Here is a 19071-nt window from a genome sequence, read left to right as displayed (position 1 = left end):
TTTGTGGCTGGGAAGAACTGAGGCACATTTTGGCTGTATGTTTCATAAAATCATACACAGTCAAAGCAGAACCAGTATTAGAACATAACCACATCCTTTAAAATGTTCAGAAGAGGGGCCCCTGGCTGACTTAGTTAAGCATCCGTCTTAGGCTCAGGTCGTGGTCTTGGGCTCCTGAGATGGAGTCCTGTTTCAGGCTCCCTGCTGAGTAGGGATCCTGCTTCTCCCTCTCCTGCCCCTCCACCTGCGCACATGTGCTCTTAAATCTTAAATCTTAAAAAAAAAAAAAAAAAAGTTAAAAAGGTTTCCTTGTATATTTTAGAATAGTGAGATACTATATCAGAAATGGAAATACATATTAGCATATCTTTGTACATTTTTAAAGTCTAGAAAAAAATTTTAATAATATTTATTATCCTTTTAGTAGTGATGTTCTCTTAGCTTTCAGCTAGATTTCTTCTGAATAGAAAAATGTACTTTTTTTTTTTTAAGATTTTATTTATTTATTTGACAGAGATCACAAGTAGATGGAGAGGCAGGCAGAGAGAGAGAGAGAGAGAGAGGGAAGCAGGCTCCCCGCCGAGCAGAGAGCCCGATGCGGGACTCGATCCCAGGACCCTGAGATCATGACCTGAGCCGAAGGCAGCGGGTTAACCCACTGAGCCACCCAGGTGCCCCGAAAAATGTACTTTTAATTGATAAAATATTTAGATTCAAGCATTACATTTTACTGAAATTATTATGTGCAAAATTTAAAAGTGGTATAATAAAAGAAAATATTTTTGCCTGTATATAGCCGAAAAGGAACATCTTGGTGGATGTCAAGAGTCTGAGTTCCCCGCAAACTTATCATCCAAGCGTCGAAGGATATCCTCTCAGAGTGGCGTTGATGAAAATCTCATGGATGCAGTTCATCTCCAGATATTCCATAGTGCCCCTTCTCCTAATACAGGCAAAATGTGTGCTGTTGAAGCTGCACCTGCAGATTTTTCCGAGGTAATTCACTGACCAGAGTCCTAGGAAAATGAAGCTTTGGTTTTTCTGGCTGGACAGTTTTAAGACTGTCAGAACCCTTTTCCAGCTAGGGTACCTTGTTTTCTTATATTGTAGCTGAGTTTTCAGTTATGCTGTGTGTGTATGAATCTTCTACTTGTTAAATTTTTTTATTGTTAGCTTATTGGTTAGACAGTTTTGATGGATATGTTGCTTTTGGTTACAAAAAAACATTTAATGAAAATATTAAGCCCTGTGGTCTTCTGCTTGCCAGTTATTGTTCTAGATACTGTTGGTACAGCTGTGAGAAAATCATGGTCCTGCCCTCGAGCAGCTTTTAGTCTGCTGGAGGAAGCAGAAACAGGAGCATATTAATTTACGCAACTGGCAAATGAGCTGAAGATTCTCTATGGGCTGTGCTGCTCAGGTCTGAGGGGTCTTGCACTTGGCTTTTCTGCCTCTACCTGCTTTATTACTGGCTAGGAAGCAGGGTGCTGTTTAGCAATTTCTCCTTTGCTCTGCTCACTTCTTTCAAGTAGGTGTAGGGATTTTTGTTGTTTATGACTACCTAAAGCCTGTCAAGATTATCAAAAGATCGTAAGCTCCATAAATTAAATACTACTATTGAGGATTCTTGACCTTCACTCACATGTAAACAGGAAGCTGGTTCTCTCATCATTGGCTTTCCATGCTTTAGTTCTGGTGTGACATAGCTGGTTCTCATATCTTTAGTTAGAGCAGACACCTGACACCATTAGATCTGAAACTTTTTATCTGTAACTTCTCTGTCACAAAGACTCAGAGCGTATTCTATTGATCTGATTTGGACTGGCATAATAAATGTTTGCTAGTAAGACTCTTCAGGGCCCAGTAGGTTTCATTTGTAGCTTACGGTCACTTACAATTTCTGCTCCCTCTGTTTTTTTCTAGTTGATATGAAATTATCATCTGGCAAAACCAATAGTTTTTCATCATCACTTTGGGCATACACCATGATTTAGAAATGGTGTCCACATTAATAGGAATGTATTTTCTATCCTAGCCGTTAATGTTTTTCCTAGCTATTGATACCTTTTTAAATAATTACATAACACATAACATTTTTTGTTTTTTTTTTTTTAAGATTTCTTTATTTATTTTAGAGAGAGGGGGTGGGAGAGAGCACAAGTGGGAGGGGTAGAGACGGGGAAAGAAATCTCAAGCAGACTCCACGCTTAGCATGGAGCCCAGCGTGAGGCTCCATCTCACGACCCTGAGATCATCACCTGAGCCGAAACCAAGAGTTGGATGCTTAACCGACTGTGCCACCCAGACACCCCCATTCTTCATTACTTTTGAGAATTTCCTCTTTAAAATTAATCAGTATAGTTTTCTAGACTTCTAACAGTAAGGCAACGAAATGTGCCTCCAGACTTCCTAGGGAGCTGAAATTTGTTCAGTAGGATGTTTAGGCTGCAGTTACAGTGTTTTTAGCTCAATCCCTGTATGCTTTCTTAACAGCTAGGTAGTGATTGGTTTAAGATCAGATTTCTAGATAATCTGTAATACTTTAATCTTTATAAAGATCTCAGTACTCCTGTAAGTAATAAGGCTTAATATTTCTTTAATTTTATCCCCCTGCCAAGAAATCTTTTGAATCTGGTTTAACACGGTCTGGATATTTAGTTGGAGAGTCTGTTTCACTTTCCGAGCTCACAGAGGCTTCAAGTGGTAAGTATTTAATCTTTCTGTAGTACCTAGTACCTGTGCCAGTTCACCTATTGAAATATGTGTTCAGTAGACATTTGTGTTTGGTTTACTAATCTTTGGGGAAAATGAGGCAGTGCCCTACATTTTAGGAGTTCTCTATCTAATAGAAATGTTTCAGGAGAGAGAGGACTTTTGTATGAGAGAGGACTTTTTTTTCCTTAAACTGCTGCTGGTAAGAGTGAAATATTTCCAAGTTGACAGAATCTGTTATTTAAAAAAAAAAAAAAAAGAAGCATGTCTTGGGGTGCCTGGGTGGCTCAGTGGGTTAAAGCCTCCACCTTCGGCTCAGGTCATGATCCCAGGCTCCTGGGATTGAGCCCCACATTGGGCTCTCTGCTCAGCAGGGAGCTTGCTTCCCTCTCTCTCTCTGCCTACTTGTGATCTCTTTGTCAAATAAATAAAATCTTAAAAAAAAAACAACAACAGGATGTCTGAACATATAACACATATTTTGTAAGAGAAAACACTGCCATGTGTGTTGTTTTTTTTGTTTGGTTTGGTTTTTTGTTTTTTGTTTTTTGTGTTTTTGGTTTTTAAGTGCGGAAAGGGACCAACATTCAAAACTTTCCCCAAATCAGTATGCTGGTATTGTGTGAAAGTCACCAGTAAGGTATTAGGCTTACTATCAACCTACCTGTGTCTTTATCTTTAAAGTAAAACTTAAAGACATAGAGTTAGGTCTTGCATTTTTATCCATTCCGAGAGCCTGTGCCTTTCCATGGGGCACTTGGCCCATTAACCTTTCAAGTCATTATTGATATGGTTTGATTTATAAATCTAACATTTTTTTTCATGCATTTTCTGTTCCAATTTTTGTTCCTCTGTTTCCCTTCTCTCTTTTTGGGGTTTATTTGAAATATTCTTTTTGGAAAGCCAGTTATCCATTACCTTTTTTTTTTTTTAATATTTGTTTAAAAAAATTTTTTAAAGTAAGCGCTCATCCTCACGTGGGGCTCAAACTCATGTCCCCAAAATCAAGAGTTTTATGTTCTACTGACTGAGCCAGCTAGAACCCCCTACCCATTTACCTTTCAAACTATACCTCATTGTATTATTTTAAGGTTACCTTAGGGATTGCAAAATACATTCTTAACCTTTCAGTCTACTTAGAGTTAATGTTGTACAACTTCATGTAAAAGACAGTGTAGTATAATAATTTATAAAATATATATTTATATTCATTATCTAAATGAATATTTACTGAATGAATAAATAATAATAAATAGATGACCAAATACACAGTTTTCAGATAGATTTGGTATTCCTCCACAGTTCCTGAAAATATAGCTATAAAGGTGACATGATATCTTACTACTATTAATGAAAGTGCCTTTGGGACCCCCACCCAGTGGTGGGGAGCTGGTTGCCAGGAGGACCAACTATGTGATTGGAGGGTGGAACTTTGAGCCCCACTCCTGACTTCTGATGAGGAGATTGGGGCTGGAGGTTGAATCAGCCAATGGCGTTACCATTCATGGCCACGGAATGAAGCCTCCATAAAAACTCAGAAACACAGGGTTCAGAGAACATCCTGATTGGTGAACAAACACATGGAAATGTGGGGAGAGTGTTAACTTCTAAGAGAGGTCATGAAAGCTCTGTACCTCTTCCCCAGACCTCTCCTTTGTTCTCATCATCTGGCTGTTGATTGATATCCTTTCTCATTTCCTCTAATGAACTGGGAAACACAGTGGTTCCCTGAGTTCTGTGAGCTGCTCTGGCAAATTAAAAGAACATTAAGAGAACCTCTTGATTGATAGCCACTCAGTCAGAAGTTTAGGTAGCAATCTGGACTTGTGACTGGTGTCTGAAATCCAAGGAGGAGGTTGTTGGAACCTCCAGTCTGTAGCATGTCAGAGGCACCAGTGACAGCCCAGGACTTGGGACTGGCTTTTTTTTTTTTTTTTTTTTTAATTATCTGTTTATTTGAGAGAGAGTGAAAAAGAGCACACAAACAGGTGAAAGTCAGAGAAAGAGAGAAGCAGACTCCCTGCTGAGCAGGGACCCCGATGTGGGGCTCAATTCCAAGACCCAGGGATCATGACCTGAGCCAAAGGCAGGCACCCAGCTGACTGAGCCACCCAGGTGCCCCAGACTGGCATCTTAAATGAGTGAGGGATGCTCTTGTTGGACTGAGCCCTTGACCTATGGAACCTGATGCAATCTCTGGGTAGGGTCAGACTTGGGTTGAGTTCTTGGACCTCCTGCTGGTGTCTGAGAATTCCTTGGTGGCATTGTGTGTGGGAGAATCCCCTTCCCCCAAGTTGGAATTGGGTCCTGGAACCCAAAAAGAGTTGGTGTTAGGGGAAATAGATCCAGACAGTTTGTAAAGTTTCTATTTCTTGTCTGCCCACCCATGTCTTTTATGGTCCTTTACTCTATTGATAACCTCTATATTACTTTTATATTCATTTTAAATCCTGCACTGTTTTTGCTTTACACAGTGTATGTTTCGTGCAGTATTTTTTCTTTTATATCAACATACATACACATAAATAATTAGATATAATTCAAAATTGAACTGGGCCTCATGTATTTGTATTTGCTCAATCTGACAGCCCTACTCATGAATGACTGAGATAAAGTTCCCTGGTGCCCCTTCGTTGTCTCTGGATGCTTCTGTCATGGGGAGAACGAAATATGTCCAAAGCAAATGGCCTGGGCCACTCACCACCACATGTTCATGTTCCTCTGAACAAGCATCTGTTCCCTCTCCCTCCCTTCCTGTTCCATTAGATCCTTTGTGCTCTGATCCAAGGCCAGTCCCTTGAGGGTGATCCCTTGCTGCTTGAAGGACCTCCTGCCTGAGGTGTTCCCTCTGTTTTGAGTTGTTCACTTCTCTCATTAACATACAGTGTGCTGTATTATCTCCCTTCTTAAACTGACCCTTGTCCCGGGATTTCCTTCAGCCAAAACCCCATTTCCTTTCTTCCTCTATGGCAAAGCTCCCTTTAAGAGCAGGTGGTGCTCTGTCTCCTCGCCTCCCAGTCTCACTTGCACCAGCTCCTAACAGGCCTTGGTCACCTCTTCATTGCTATCCCATTAGACATTCTCAACAGACCCTCTCCTCAGGGCCCCAGCATGGCAGGCAGAGCTGCCATTGCCCTCCCTAGAGGAACCATTTCTTTACTGGGCATCGGGACGCCGTTCTCTCTTGTCTTCCCTGTTTTACTGACCATTCCTTATTTGTCTGTTTATTTTCTTCTCTTACATCCTTTAACCTTCAAGCATTTGAGTGCTCTGGCTTTAGTGCTCGGGCTTTTTCTCTCTGCATTCACTTGCTAGATGATTGTGGACATTGCCACAACACTAAATGCTACCTGCATGCTGTTGACTTCAGAGTTTAAATACCCGTCCCTGGCCTCTTCCCTGAACTCTTAAGTGCCCAACTGCCTTTTCTGGTCTCCACAGGGATGTCTAATAAACATCTCAGACTTAAGACTTAATACTCAAGAAGATCTTGACGATTTTTCCTTCCCCAGTCTGCTCATCTCTGGATGGTTTTTTGTTGTTTTGTTTTATTTCATCTCAATAAACCATCCTACCATTCACCCAATTGCTTGAGTCAAAAGCATTGGAATAACACTGGCCACCTCCCTTTTAAAAGTTAAACTTCCGGGCATACCTAGGTGGCTCAGTTGGTTAAGTATCTGGCTCTTGACTGGCTCAGGTCATGATCTTAGGGTCCTGGGATTGAGCCCATGTTGGGCTCCACACTCAGCAGGGAGTCTGCTTGAGATTCTCTTTCTCCCTCTCCTGCTACCCCTCTTCCCACCTCTCTCCCTCAAATAAATAAATCTTTAAAAAAAAAAAAATTCAATTTCAGTCTCATTAACAAATGAAGTTGGTTCTATCTTGACGATATAGCAGATGTCTAACCACTTCCCACCCCCTAACTGTTACCATTGTGGTCCGGGCTCCCACCTTCTCATGCCTGGATTGTTTCGTGTGTCCTCTTATGTGATTTCTCTGCTTCCATCCTTGCCAGCCCCCCTCTTTGGAGTCTTCTACATGGCATTCAGGGTGCTCCTTTTAAAATGTTAGCTATACTATGTCATTCCCCTTCTCAAAATCTTTCATTGACCTCCCACCCTACTTAGAATGGGACTCAGTCCATATCTGACCTAGTCCTTAGCCTTCTCTTGCAGCTTCTTAGCTCTCTTCTCCGTTTCACGCTGTTCCAGCCACACAGGTCTTGTTCTACCTCTATGTGTCCAGTACATTCTCATCTCAGTTCTCTGCACTTGGTTTCATGCATGTAGGGTTCTTCCTTAGATACATGCATGGCTCACTTCGTCACTTCATTCAGATGCCTGCTTGATTCCTGAACACCTCCAAACAGCAACTCCCCCCTCCCACGTTGTCCTGCCATATCCCCTTAATTTTGACATTATTTCCTTTAAAGGCATACATTACTCCTTGTTACCTATACATTTCTGTAACTTTTTATTTTTTTTTTTTTATTTTTTTTTCATAAACATATAATATCTTTTTATCCCCAGGGGTACAGGTCTGTGAATCGCCAGGTTTACACACTTCACAGCACTCACCATAGCACATACCCTCCCCAATGTCCATAATCCCACCCCCCCAACCCCCCTCCCCCCATTAACCCTCAGTTTGTTTTGTGAGATTAAGAGTCACTTATGGTTTGTCTCCCTCCCAATCCCATCTTGTTTCATTTACTCTTCTCCTACCCCCTTAACCCCCCATGTTGCATCTCCTCTCCCTCATATCAGGGAGATCATATGATAGTTGTCTTTCTCCGATTGACTTATTTCGCTAAGCATGATACCCTCTAGTTCCATCCACGTCGTCGCAAATGGCAAGATTTCATTTCTTTTGATGGCTGCATAGTATTCCATTGTGTATATATACCACATCTTCTTTATCCATTCGTCTGTTGATGGACATCTAGGTTCTTTCCATAGTTTGGCTATTGTAGACATTGCTGCTATAAACATTCAGGTGCACGTGCCCCTTCGGATCACTATGTTTGTATCTTTAGGGTAAATACCCAGCAGTGCAATTGCTGGGTCATAGGGTAGTTCTATTTTCAACATTTTGAGGAACCTCCATGCTGTTTTCCAGAGTGGTTGCACCAGCTTGCATTCCCACCAACAGTGTAGGAGGGTTCCCCTTTCTCCGCATCCTCGCCAGCATCTGTCATTTCCTGACTTGTTAATTTTAGCCATTCTGACTGGTGTGAGGTGGAATCTCATTGTGGTTTTGATTTGTATTTCCCTGATGCCGAGTGATGTGGAGCACTTTTTCATGTGTCTGTTGGCCATCTGGATGTCTTCTTTGCAGAAATGTCTGTTCATGTCCTCTGCCCATTTCTTGATTGGATTATTTGTTCTTTGGGTGTTGAGTTTGCTAAGTTCTTTATAGATTTTGGACACTAGCCCTTTATCCGATATGTCATTTGCAAATATCTTCTCCCATTCTGTCAGTTGTCTTTTGGTTTTGTTAACTGTTTCCTTTGCTGTGCAAAAGCTTTTGATCTTGATGAAATCCCAATAGTTCATTTTTGCCCTTGCTTCCCTTGCCTTTGGCAATGTTCCTAGGAAGATGTTGCTGCGGCTGAGGTCGAAGAGGTTGCTGCCTGTGTTCTCCTCAAGGATTTTGATGGATTCCTTTCTCACATTGAGATCCTTCACCCATTTTGAGTCTATTTTCGTGTGTGGTATAAGGAAATGATCCAATTTCATTTTTCTGCATGTGGCTGTCCAATTTTCCCAACACCATTTGTTGAAGAGGCTGTCTTTTTTCCATTGGATATTCTTTCCTGCTTTGTTGAAGATTAGTTGACCATAGAGTTGAGGGTCTATTTCTGGGCTCGCTATTCTGTTCCATTGATCTATGTGTCTGTTTTTGTGCCAGTACCATGCTGTCTTGATGATGACAGCTTTGTAAAAAAGCTTGAAGTCCGGAATTGTGATGCCACCAACTTTGGCTTTCTTTTTCAATATTGCTTTGGCTATTCGAGGTCTTTTCTGGTTCCATATAAATTTTAGGATTATTTGTTCCATTTCTTTGAAAAAAATGGGTGGTACTTTGATAGGAATTGCATTAAATGTGTAGATTGCTTTAGGTAGCATAGACATTTTCACAATATTTATTCTTCCATTCCAGGAGCATGGAACATTTTTCCATTTCTTTGTGTCTTCCTCAATTTCTTTCATGAGTACTTTATAGTTTTCTGTGTATAGATTCTTAGTCTCTTTGGTTAGATTTATTCCTAGGTATCTTATAGTTTTGGGTGCAATTGTAAATGGGATGGACTCCTTAATTTCTCTTTCTTCTGTCTTGTTGGTGTAGAGAAATGCAACTGATTTCTGGGCATTGATTTTATATCCTGACACGTTACTGAATTCCTGTACAAGTTCTAGCAGTTTTGGAGTGGAGTCTTTTGGGTTTTCCACATATAGTATCATATCATCTGCAAAGAGTGATAGTTTGACTTCTTCTTTGCCAATTTGGATGCCTTTAATTTCCTTTTGTTGTCTGATTGCTGAGGCTAGGACTTCTAGTACTATGTTGAATAGCAGTGGTGATAATGGACATCCCTGCCGTGTTCCTGACCTTAGCGGAAAAGCTTTCAGTTTTTCTCCATTGAGAATGATATTTGCGGTGGGTTTTTCATAGATGGCTTTGATAATATTGAGGTATGTGCCCTCTATCCCTACACTTTGAAGAGTTTTGATCAGGAAGGGATGCTGTACTTTGTCAAATGCTTTTTCAGCATCTATGGAGAGTATCATATGGTTCTTGTTCTTTCTTTTATTAATGTGTTGTATCACATTGATTGATTTGCGGATGTTGAACCAACCTTGCAGCCCTGGAATAAATCCCACTTGGTCGTGGTGAATAATCCTTTTAATGTACTGTTGAATCCTATTGGCTAGTATTTTGGCGAGAATTTTTGCATCTGTGTTCATCAAGAATATTGGTCTGTAGTTCTCTTTTTTGATGGGATCCTTGTCTGGTTTTGGGATCAAGGTGATGCTGGCCTCATCAAATGAGTTTGGAAGTTTTCCTTCCATTTCTATTTTTTGGAACAGTTTCAGGAGAATAGGAATTAGTTCTTATTTAAATGTTTGGTAGAATTCCCCCGGGAAGCCGTCTGGCCCTGGGCTTTTGTTTGTTTGGAGATTTTTGATGACTGTTTCAATCTCCTTAATGGTTATGGGTCTGTTGAGGCTTTCTATTTCTTCCTGGTTCAGTTGTGGTAGTTTATATGTCTCTAGGAATGCATCCATTTCTTCCAGATTGTCAAATTTGTTGGCGTAGAGTTGCTCATAGTATGTTCTTATAATTGTCTGTATTTCTTTGGTGTTAGTTGTGATCTCTCCTCTTTCATTCATGATTTTATTTATTTGGGTCCTTTCTCTTTTCTTTTTGATAAGTCTGGCCAGGGGTTTATCGATCTTATTAATTCTTTCAAAGAACCAGCTCCTAGTTTTGTTGATTTGTTCTGTTGTTTTTTTGGTTTCTATTTCATTGATTTCTGCTCTGATCTTTATGTTTTCTCTTCTCCTGCTGGGTTTAGGGTTTCTTTCTTGTTCTTTCTCTAGCTCTTTTAGGTGTAGGGTTAGGTTGTGTACCTGAGACCTTTCTTGTTTCTTGAGAAAGGCTTGTACCGCTATATATTTTCCTCTCAGGACTGCCTTTGTTGTGTCCCACAGATTTTGAACCGTTGTGTTTTCATTATCATTTGTTTCCATGAATTTTTTCAATTCTTCTTTAATTTCCTGGTTGACCCATTCATTCTTTAGAAGGATGCTGTTTAGTCTCCATGTATTTGGGTTCTTTCCAAATTTCCTCTTGTGATTGAGTTCTAGCTTCAGAGCATTGTGGTCTGAAAATATGCAGGGAATGATTCCAATCTTTTGATAATGGTTGAGACCTGATTTAGGACCGAGAATATGATCTATTCTGGAGAATGTTCCATGTGCACTAGAGAAGAATGTGTATTCTGTTGCTTTGGGATGAAATGTTCTGAATATATCTGTGATGTCCATCTGGTCCAGTGTGTCATTCAAGGCCTTTATTTCCTTGTTGATCTTTTGCTTGGATGATCTGTCCATTTCAGTGAGGGGAGTGTTAAAGTCCCTTACTATTATTGTATTATTGTCGATCTGTTTCTTTGATTTTGTTATTAATTGGTTTATATAGTTGGCTGCTCCCATGTTAGGGGCATAGATATTTAAAATTGTTAGATCTTCTTGTTGGACAGTTCCTTTGAGTATGATATAGTGTCCTTCCTCATCTCTTATTATAGTCTTTGGCTTAAAATCTAATTGATCTGATATAAGGATTGCCACTCCTGCTTTTTTCTGATGTCCATTAGCATGGTAAATTCTTTTCCACCCCCTCACTTTAAATCTGGAGGTGTCTTCAGGTTTAAGATGAGTTTCTTGTAGGCAACATATAGATGGGTTTTGTTTTTTTATCCATTCTGATACCCTGTGTCTTTTGATTGGGGCGTTTAGCCCATTAACATTCAGGGTAAGTATTGAGAGATATGAATTTAGTGCCATTGTATTGCCTGTAAGGTGACTGTTATTGTATATTGTGTCTGTTCCTTTCTGATCTACTACTTTTAGGGTCTCTCTTTGCTTAGAGGACCCCTTTCAAGATTTCCTGTAGGGCTGGTTTGATATTTGCAAATTCTTTCAGTTTTTGTTTGTCCTGGAAGCTTTTAATCTCTCCTTCTATTTTCAATGATAGCCTAGCTGGATACAGTATTCTTGGCTGCATGTTTTTCTCGTTTAGTGCTCTGAATATATCATGCCAGCTCTTTCTGGCCTGCCAGGTCTCTGTGGATAAGTCTGCTGCCAATCTAATATTTTTACCATTGTATGTTACAGACTTCTTTTCCCGGGCTGCTTTCAGGATCTTCTCTTTGTCACTAAGACTTGTAAATTTTACTATTAGGTGACGGGGTGTGGACCTATTCTTATTGATTTTGAGGGGGGTTCTCTGAATCTCCTGGATTTTGATGCTTGTTCCCTTTGCCATATTGGGGAAATTCTCTCCAATAATTCTCTCCAATATACCTTCTGCTCCCCTCTCTGTTTCCTCTTCTTCTGGAATCCCAATTATTCTAATGTTGTTTTGTCTTATGGTGTCACTTATCTCTCGAATTCTCCCCTCATGGTCCAGTAGCTGTTTGTCCCTCTTTTGCTCAGCTTCTTTATTCTCTGTCATTTGGTCTTCTATATCGCTAATTCTTTCTTCTGCCTCATTTATCCTAGCAGTGAGAGCCTCCATTTTTGATTGCACCTCATTAATAGCTTTTTTGATTTCAACTTGGTTAGATTTTAGTTCTTTTATTTCTCCAGAAAGGGCTTTTATATCTCCTGAGAGGGTTTCTCTAATATCTTCCATGCCTTTTTCAAGCCCGGCTAGAACCTTGAGAATCGTCATTCTGAACTCTAGATCTGATATATTACCAATGTCTGTATTGATTAAGTCCCTAGCCTTTGGTACTGCCTCTTGTTCTTTTTTTTTTTTTTTTTTAAATATTTTATTTATTTATTTGACAGAGAGAGAGATCACAAGTAGACGGAGAGGCAGGCAGAGAGAGAGAGAGAGAGAGAGGGAAGCAGGCTCCCTGCTGAGCAGAGAGCCCGACGCGGGACTCGATCCTAGGACCCTGAGATCACGACCTGAGCCGAAGGCAGCGGCCTAACCCACTGAGCCACCCAGGCGCCCCTCTTGTTCTTTTTTTTGTGGTGAATTTTTCCGCCTTGTCATTTTGTCCAGATAAGAGCAGATGAAGGAGCAAGTAAAATACTAAAAGGGTGGCAACAACCCCAGGAAAATATGCTTTAGCCAAATCAGAAGAGATCCCAAATCGTGATGGGGAGAAAGGGGATAAAAAGAGGTTCAGAAAGAAGAAGAAAAAAAAAAAGAAACAATTAAAAAAAGAAAACCAATAAAGAAAAAAATATAAAAAGGAAAAATGTATATATATAAATATTAGATAAACTAGTTAAAAAACGTTAAAAAAGAAAAGGGTAAAAGTTAAAAAAATTTAGCAGAAGAAGAAAAATAAATTGAAAAAAAAAAAAAAATTAAATTAACTGCAAGGCTAAAGAATCATGGGGAGAAAGCCATGAGTTCCGTGCTTTGCTTTCTCCTCCTTTGGAATTACGCTGCTCTCCTTGGTATTGAAACTGTACTCCTTGGTAGGTGAACTTGGTCCTGGCTGGGCTTCTTGTTGATCTTCTGGGGGAGGGGCCTGTTGTCTTGATTCTCAAGTGTCTTTGCCCCAGGCGGAGTTGTACGGCCCTTACCCGGGGCCAGTCTGAGTAATCCGCTCGGGTTTGCTTTCGGGAGCTTTTGTTCCCTGAGCGCTTTCCGTAGAGTTCCGGAGGGCGGGAATGAAGATGGCGGCCTCCCGGTCTCCGGCCGGAGGAGCTGAGAGCCCGGGGCCCCACTCCTCAGTGCGCCCTCAGAGAACAGCGCCCAATTACTCCCGTTACCCTGCCTCTGGCCGCACTCCGAGCTGACCGAGCCTGCAACCGGTTCAGGGTAACCCCGAGCTTAGAGCTTACTCCTCGGCTCTCTCTCTGTAGCCGGCTTCCCCGTTCTAATACCTGTAAGCTCTGCGACACTCAGACACCCCTGATCCTTCTGTGACCCTGCGGGACCTGAGGCCACGCTGACCCTGTGTGGGCTTCACCCCGGTTAAGCCTCTGGAGCGATGTCCCTCAGCGGAACAGACTTTTAAAAGTCCCGATTTTGTGCTCCGTTTTCCGCCGCTTGCCGGGAGCCGGCCCCTCCCCCCGCGGTCTATCTTCCCGTCGCTTTGGATTCACTTCTCCGCCTGTCCTACCTTTCAGAAAGTGGTTGATTTTCTGTTTCTAGAGTTACTGTTCTTCTTCTCTTCGATCTCCCGTTGGATTTGTAGGTGTTTGCAATCTTTAGATAAGCTATCTAGCTGATCTCCCACTACCTGAAGTAGTCTCAGCCTGCTACTTCTCCGCCATCTTGACTCTGCCTGTAACTTTTTATTTTGAGGTGACTTAGAGTCACAAGCAGTTGTACAAAATCATATCTAAAAGGATCCAGTGTTGTCCCCCCAGCCCCCCAAATTCCCCAGGTGGTAGCATCTTGGGTAGTGGTCATACAGTATCCCAAGCAGGAAATTGACACTGATACAAGCCACTGACTCTTTCTCAGATTTCCCCAGTTTTACATGCACTCATTTGTGTATATATTTAGTTCTGTGTACTTTTATCCCCTGTAGACTTATATGACCATGTTGCAGACAAGCTAGAGAACAGTTCCAACATAGGAATCCCTCATGCTATGCTCACCTTTAATAGGTGTAGCTCCCTCTCTCCTTCTACCATTCCCAGGTATTTTATATTGTCTGTATGTCCCCCAGAGTATGGGAGATTTGTCTGTTTTATTGATCATTGTCTTTCTAGCACCTAGAAAAGAGCGCCTGTCACATCATAAGTACCCAATATATATTTGTTAAGCATCCAACATAAGGAAAGGCTCTCTTGTGAGAAAAAAATACGCAGGAGGAAGCCTTGCCTTGTTTGAGGGCACACACAACATACGAAATTTTTTCTTTAATCATCTCTCTCCTCACATCCCGTCTTCTCCCTCGCACCACCCTTGCATCCTCAAATGCCTCTGACTCCAGCAATGAAATTGGTCCTCCTCCATTGTTCAGCTCAGGTTAGTTTTCTGGTGCAAAGCGCAAGGGTCTTGAGTGGAGGCCTGGGCACTCTTCTAGGATTCGTGGCAGCCAAAACTCCTTGCTTACCTTTACCCTCAGGAGTTAGATTTGAATTGAAAACTATGGCCAGCGCCACGTCTATTCTTTATATATTCAAATGAAATTCCAGATGTTATGCCCTAAGTTGGATATTTTGGGGTCGGACTTCTTCTAATGTGTTTGTTAGTCTCTTTGCAAATGCACAGTATTTTTGGTATAGAACACTTGATTCAGATGTCTTCCACCTCTCTTGTTTACATGTTTCCTTTGAAGGAGTCATGGTTGCCGAGTGCGTAGAGGGCAAAAGATCAAGGGACGCTGTTCCACTTGACAATTTGATGGAAGTGAGCACAGACACCACTCCTGAAGTCAGGTCCCTGGTTACTTCACAGTGTACGAGGGACGTTTCATCCTCTGAGACCTTTGTACTTCGTTCTGTGCTAAAGAAACCCTCTGTTAAGCTGTTTCCAGAGGGCCTGCAGGTAAGTTTAGAGCTCCTTTTCCTAAAGCAAATTGAATAAATATGCATTTGGGCTTAAAGCAATTCTTGTGAATTGTTGTATATGTTATACTGGTTTCAAATGTTTTCCCCTCCTTTCCTTACTTAGAGCACTGTGCAGAGTTCATTCCTTTCTTCTTTCCTCTCTTTCTAAACTCAGCATAGAATATAACTTGTAGAATTTGATATATGTAGACTGTATTGTATGAGAGTTTCATAATTATTAATGTGTGTTAGTTATTTCCACCTAAAATATTTGGTCTCAGAGATAGTTTTTTCACAGGCCTGTATGTTTCTCTAAACTCAGCTTGGATGAGCTAAGAGTAGGTTGATGGGAACTAGCTGGCATTTATTGAGTCTTTTTAAATTTTATTTATTTATTTTTTTGAGAGCGTGCATGCACACAAGTTGTGGCAGGGAGGGATAGAGGGAGACAAGGGGAGAGAATCTTAAGCAGACTCCACGCTCAGCACAGAGCCTGATGCAGGATTTCATTTCATGACCCTGAGATCATAACCTGAGTTGGATGCCTAACGGACTGAGCCACCCAGGCGCCCCTTATTGAGTATGTCTACGGACAGTTCTGGCATAGATCACGTACATGCAGTCTTAGTACTCTAAGGAGAATATTAGCCCCATTTGAAGTAAACCTAGGCTTGAGGTTATTAAACGAACCCAGATAAATCTGATATAGAAATCCATGGCAGGCTATAAACTCTGAGAGGTGGAAAGGATGGGCTCTGGAGTCCCAAGTGCCTGGTTTCAGATCCTCACTCTGAAGTTCAAGAGCTGGGCCAATTATGTCACCTTTTTGTACCCTGGCTTGCTTCTAGTTCACAACTAGTGTTGTGAACAGACAACACTAGTAACTACCTTACAAGGTTATTTGAGCATTAACTGCAATAATAATATGAAATTAGCACCAGTACCTGGCAAATGAGAAGTCATTTTGTTTTCAATCCACAGGCATTTAAATATATAACCATGTCTACACATCTGTTTCTAAAGCGAAAAGGAGGCAGCCGTCTTCTATTGACATGAATAGTTATGGTCGCGGGTTATCTTAAACATTTTAACAGTTTTTCCGGTCAAAGAGCTGATGTGGGTTTCTATGCAAAGCTGCTTATTCATATCTTGTATTCGTTTTATCTTCTCCTCAAACAGACTTAGCATCTTCGTGATCCATGTAACCCTTACTGATTAACAGCATTACAGAGCCAACAACAAGTCCTACCACGAAAATTTTATGAAGATTTTTATGATCAATGATCTTTTCACTGAGCTCTCTAAAGTTTGTAGGTGTATACAGTTTGAGTCATGAGCTAATTTTTGTGGTTGTTTTAATTAACGATAGCCTAAAAGTTTTCAAGAATTTTGTTTTCTACATTCAGTTATTTCATAAATAAAGGCATTTCCCTGATCAGGAAGATGAAATGGACTTGAGAGATAGTTGCTCAAGGAGGCTTGTTGGGGGCAGGACAGCTGCTGAGAGAAGGTGCTGCTCCTGGAACGGGGGCAGTGGAGTCAGTGAACAGCCCTAGAGAACAGGAGTTGGTCCAGGGTGTAGAAAGTCATCCTGGAGGTGACTCATGGAGCCCACAGCCCTGGCTCCCACCTGCGTCACTTGGGGCCCTGTGTTGAGTGGGACCCTGTCTGGTGCTTCAGGACTTGGGCTGACCCTCCCTCCCCAGCTTGCCAACTCTCTCAAGCTTTTGGGGAAGTATACAGGGACAGATGTTACGTTCTTGTTCCAAACTCAAGAACTTAGAAAAGGTGTGGTTCTCATATTTAAAAGACAAAACACCCTATTATGCCATTTACCTTTTTGTTTTCTTATTTTCATGCAATTCTCATTCCTGTAGATAGTTCTCTTATCTGACACCAACTGTGGTATAACTCTAGCCACTCACGTTTTCCTGATCTTCATTTGCCAGATTAAAAATGATTAAAAATGAGTGAATTCAGCCCTTTTTATGGATTTCTGTTCTTTAATCTTGACCTAAAATACTGTTTACTAAAGTAATGTTTAGGGCATCCAGTTTTTCTTTGTGGCCCATGTCAGTAAGCCAGAACAATTATGAAAGTAAATGGAATCTGCAGCACTGCATAGTATCTATACTGGGCAGACAGTTCAGAGTGGCCCTTCTTACCAAAGTGCATATGCATTTATATATGTAAAATTATTCATTTATGTTTATTTTGTTTAGGAACACTGTGACAATCTCTGTGATGATGGGACTCATCCGGGCTTAATCTCAAGTCTTGCAAACTATTGCAAAGAACAAAAAGCGGGTAAGAAATTCACATTTATTTTGAAGCTTCATGTTATCCTTTTCTTGTGAAATATCTGACCTACTATGTGGTACTTTCAATGATCTGCTAAATGCCTTGATGCTTCTCACATTATACGGGAAGGAAGGACAGTTGACTGGAATCTCTTTGGAGAGACAATTACTCTGTCCATTTCATCTGCCCCTTTGTACTTAATGGTACTACTTGTAAAGAAAATTGATATTCCAATTTTCTATACTTCTAAGATACTCATGCAACATTTACTTTAAAACCTATTATCATATTTTAGAACTACTTCTTAACCTTTTCCATTTTGAATTTCTTTTTTCTACAAACTGTACTTTCTATTAAATGGATAAGAGCTGAATCTAATCATGTTAAAAGATTCTAGGATATGCATTTTTAGATAAGAAATATAGCCCAATTTTTTTTAATCTACCCATTTATTATCTACAGAAGGTCAAGAATATTGCAAAGTGCCAGCTTTTCTAAATATCAGGAAGAGGAAAAGAGTTACTTTTGGAGAGGATCTAAGCCCTGAGGTGTTTGATGAGTCTTTACCAGCAAATACTCCATTGCGTAAAGGAGGAACGCCTGTCCGCAAAAAGGATTTAAGTGGTGTCAGTCCCCTGCTACTTGAGCAATCACCAGTTCCTGCGCAGCTACAGTTATCACAACCGAATTTTGATGACAAGGGGGAGAATCTTGTAAGTATGAAAAATGTGAAACAAACTTGTTTTTATTTCCATCAGGCCTCACCTGTTTTGTGTGAATAATTATGCTTTGAAATCATGAAATGGACTAAATGATGTGTCATGATATAAATTAATGCAGTTTTCTAGGTAGGTTCCCTCCCCCCCAACCCTGTGCCTATCATGACAGGTGTACAGGGTATTAGCCGTGTTCTCATACTTGCATGACACCTTGTGCATGGCATATTTCATGACCCTAAATACCGTTGACCGTAGGATGTACCATCATTTTATCTATCACCAAAGAAAGGGCGAGAACTGAAGCTGTCACACACCGTGAATTGTAGGATGTACTCAGATTTCAGAGGTAGAAAGATATGAGAGAGCAACCACCTTAGAACTGATACACTGTAAATACAAACTTTTTTCCTCTAAGATGATTTTCTGTAGGTAGAATTACTGGATGAAAAATGGATTTTTTTTTTTTTTTACCTTTTGATATATATTGCTGAGCATCCAGAAAGTGCAGTATAAATGGTTTTATTTTACCACACTTTGTAAACCTGGATATTGACAGTACTTTTTAAAAATATCTTAATAAGAGAAAAAGATGACTTGAAAACTTTTAGTTTACTAATGAGGTTTGAACCTTTTTCCTAGGTTTATAAGCCTTTGAATTTCTTCTCTAGAGAATTGTCTATTAATCTTTACCCGTTTTTATATTGGGACCATCATTCATTCTCTCCCTTACCTGTTATATTTTGAAATAAAAATAATCCACGTTCAGCCAAGATGGAGTTGGAGGGACCTAATTGACATTTTTGTAAGAAACAACTAAAAAAAAATCCCCAGAAAACAAACAAAACAGTGGTTCTCAGACATTGAACATCAGGAAGCACAGGATAGTAATCCCCAAGAGAAGAGTAACAAATGAGGCAAGCTGCATAGGAGCCCCAGCTTACTGCCTGGGCTGGACTTCCCAGGCCACAGCACAGGAAGGTTTTACCTTGGTAGAGCCTAGCATTCTCCATGAATTGAGAAAATGGAGCTGGGGTCTGGGAAAGCAAAGGAGGCTAGAGCTCATGGCAAAGGACCAGAGAGGA

General features: G+C 40.7%; 1 protein-coding gene across 1 annotated transcript in view; it reads left to right on the top strand.

Annotated features, from left to right (window-relative positions):
- Window positions 1-19071, top strand: part of LOC111154934 (cell division cycle associated 2) — a 50487-nt gene that overhangs the window by 11136 nt on the left and 20280 nt on the right. The window contains exons 6-10 of the mRNA XM_022514896.1: window positions 797-996; window positions 2619-2703; window positions 14759-14967; window positions 17192-17276; window positions 17733-17983. Coding sequence (XP_022370604.1) covers window positions 797-996; window positions 2619-2703; window positions 14759-14967; window positions 17192-17276; window positions 17733-17983 — 830 coding nt within the window. The remainder of the gene's footprint in view (window positions 1-796; window positions 997-2618; window positions 2704-14758; window positions 14968-17191; window positions 17277-17732; window positions 17984-19071) is intronic.

The sequence above is a fragment of the Enhydra lutris genome, unplaced genomic scaffold (assembly GCF_002288905.1).
Source record: "Enhydra lutris kenyoni isolate GAN:26980312 unplaced genomic scaffold, ASM228890v2 scaffoldscaffold3, whole genome shotgun sequence".
Taxonomy (NCBI): domain Eukaryota; kingdom Metazoa; phylum Chordata; class Mammalia; order Carnivora; family Mustelidae; genus Enhydra; species Enhydra lutris.
The sequence above is the reverse complement of the archived record's forward strand: the minus strand, read 5'-3'. Positions and strand labels throughout refer to the sequence as shown.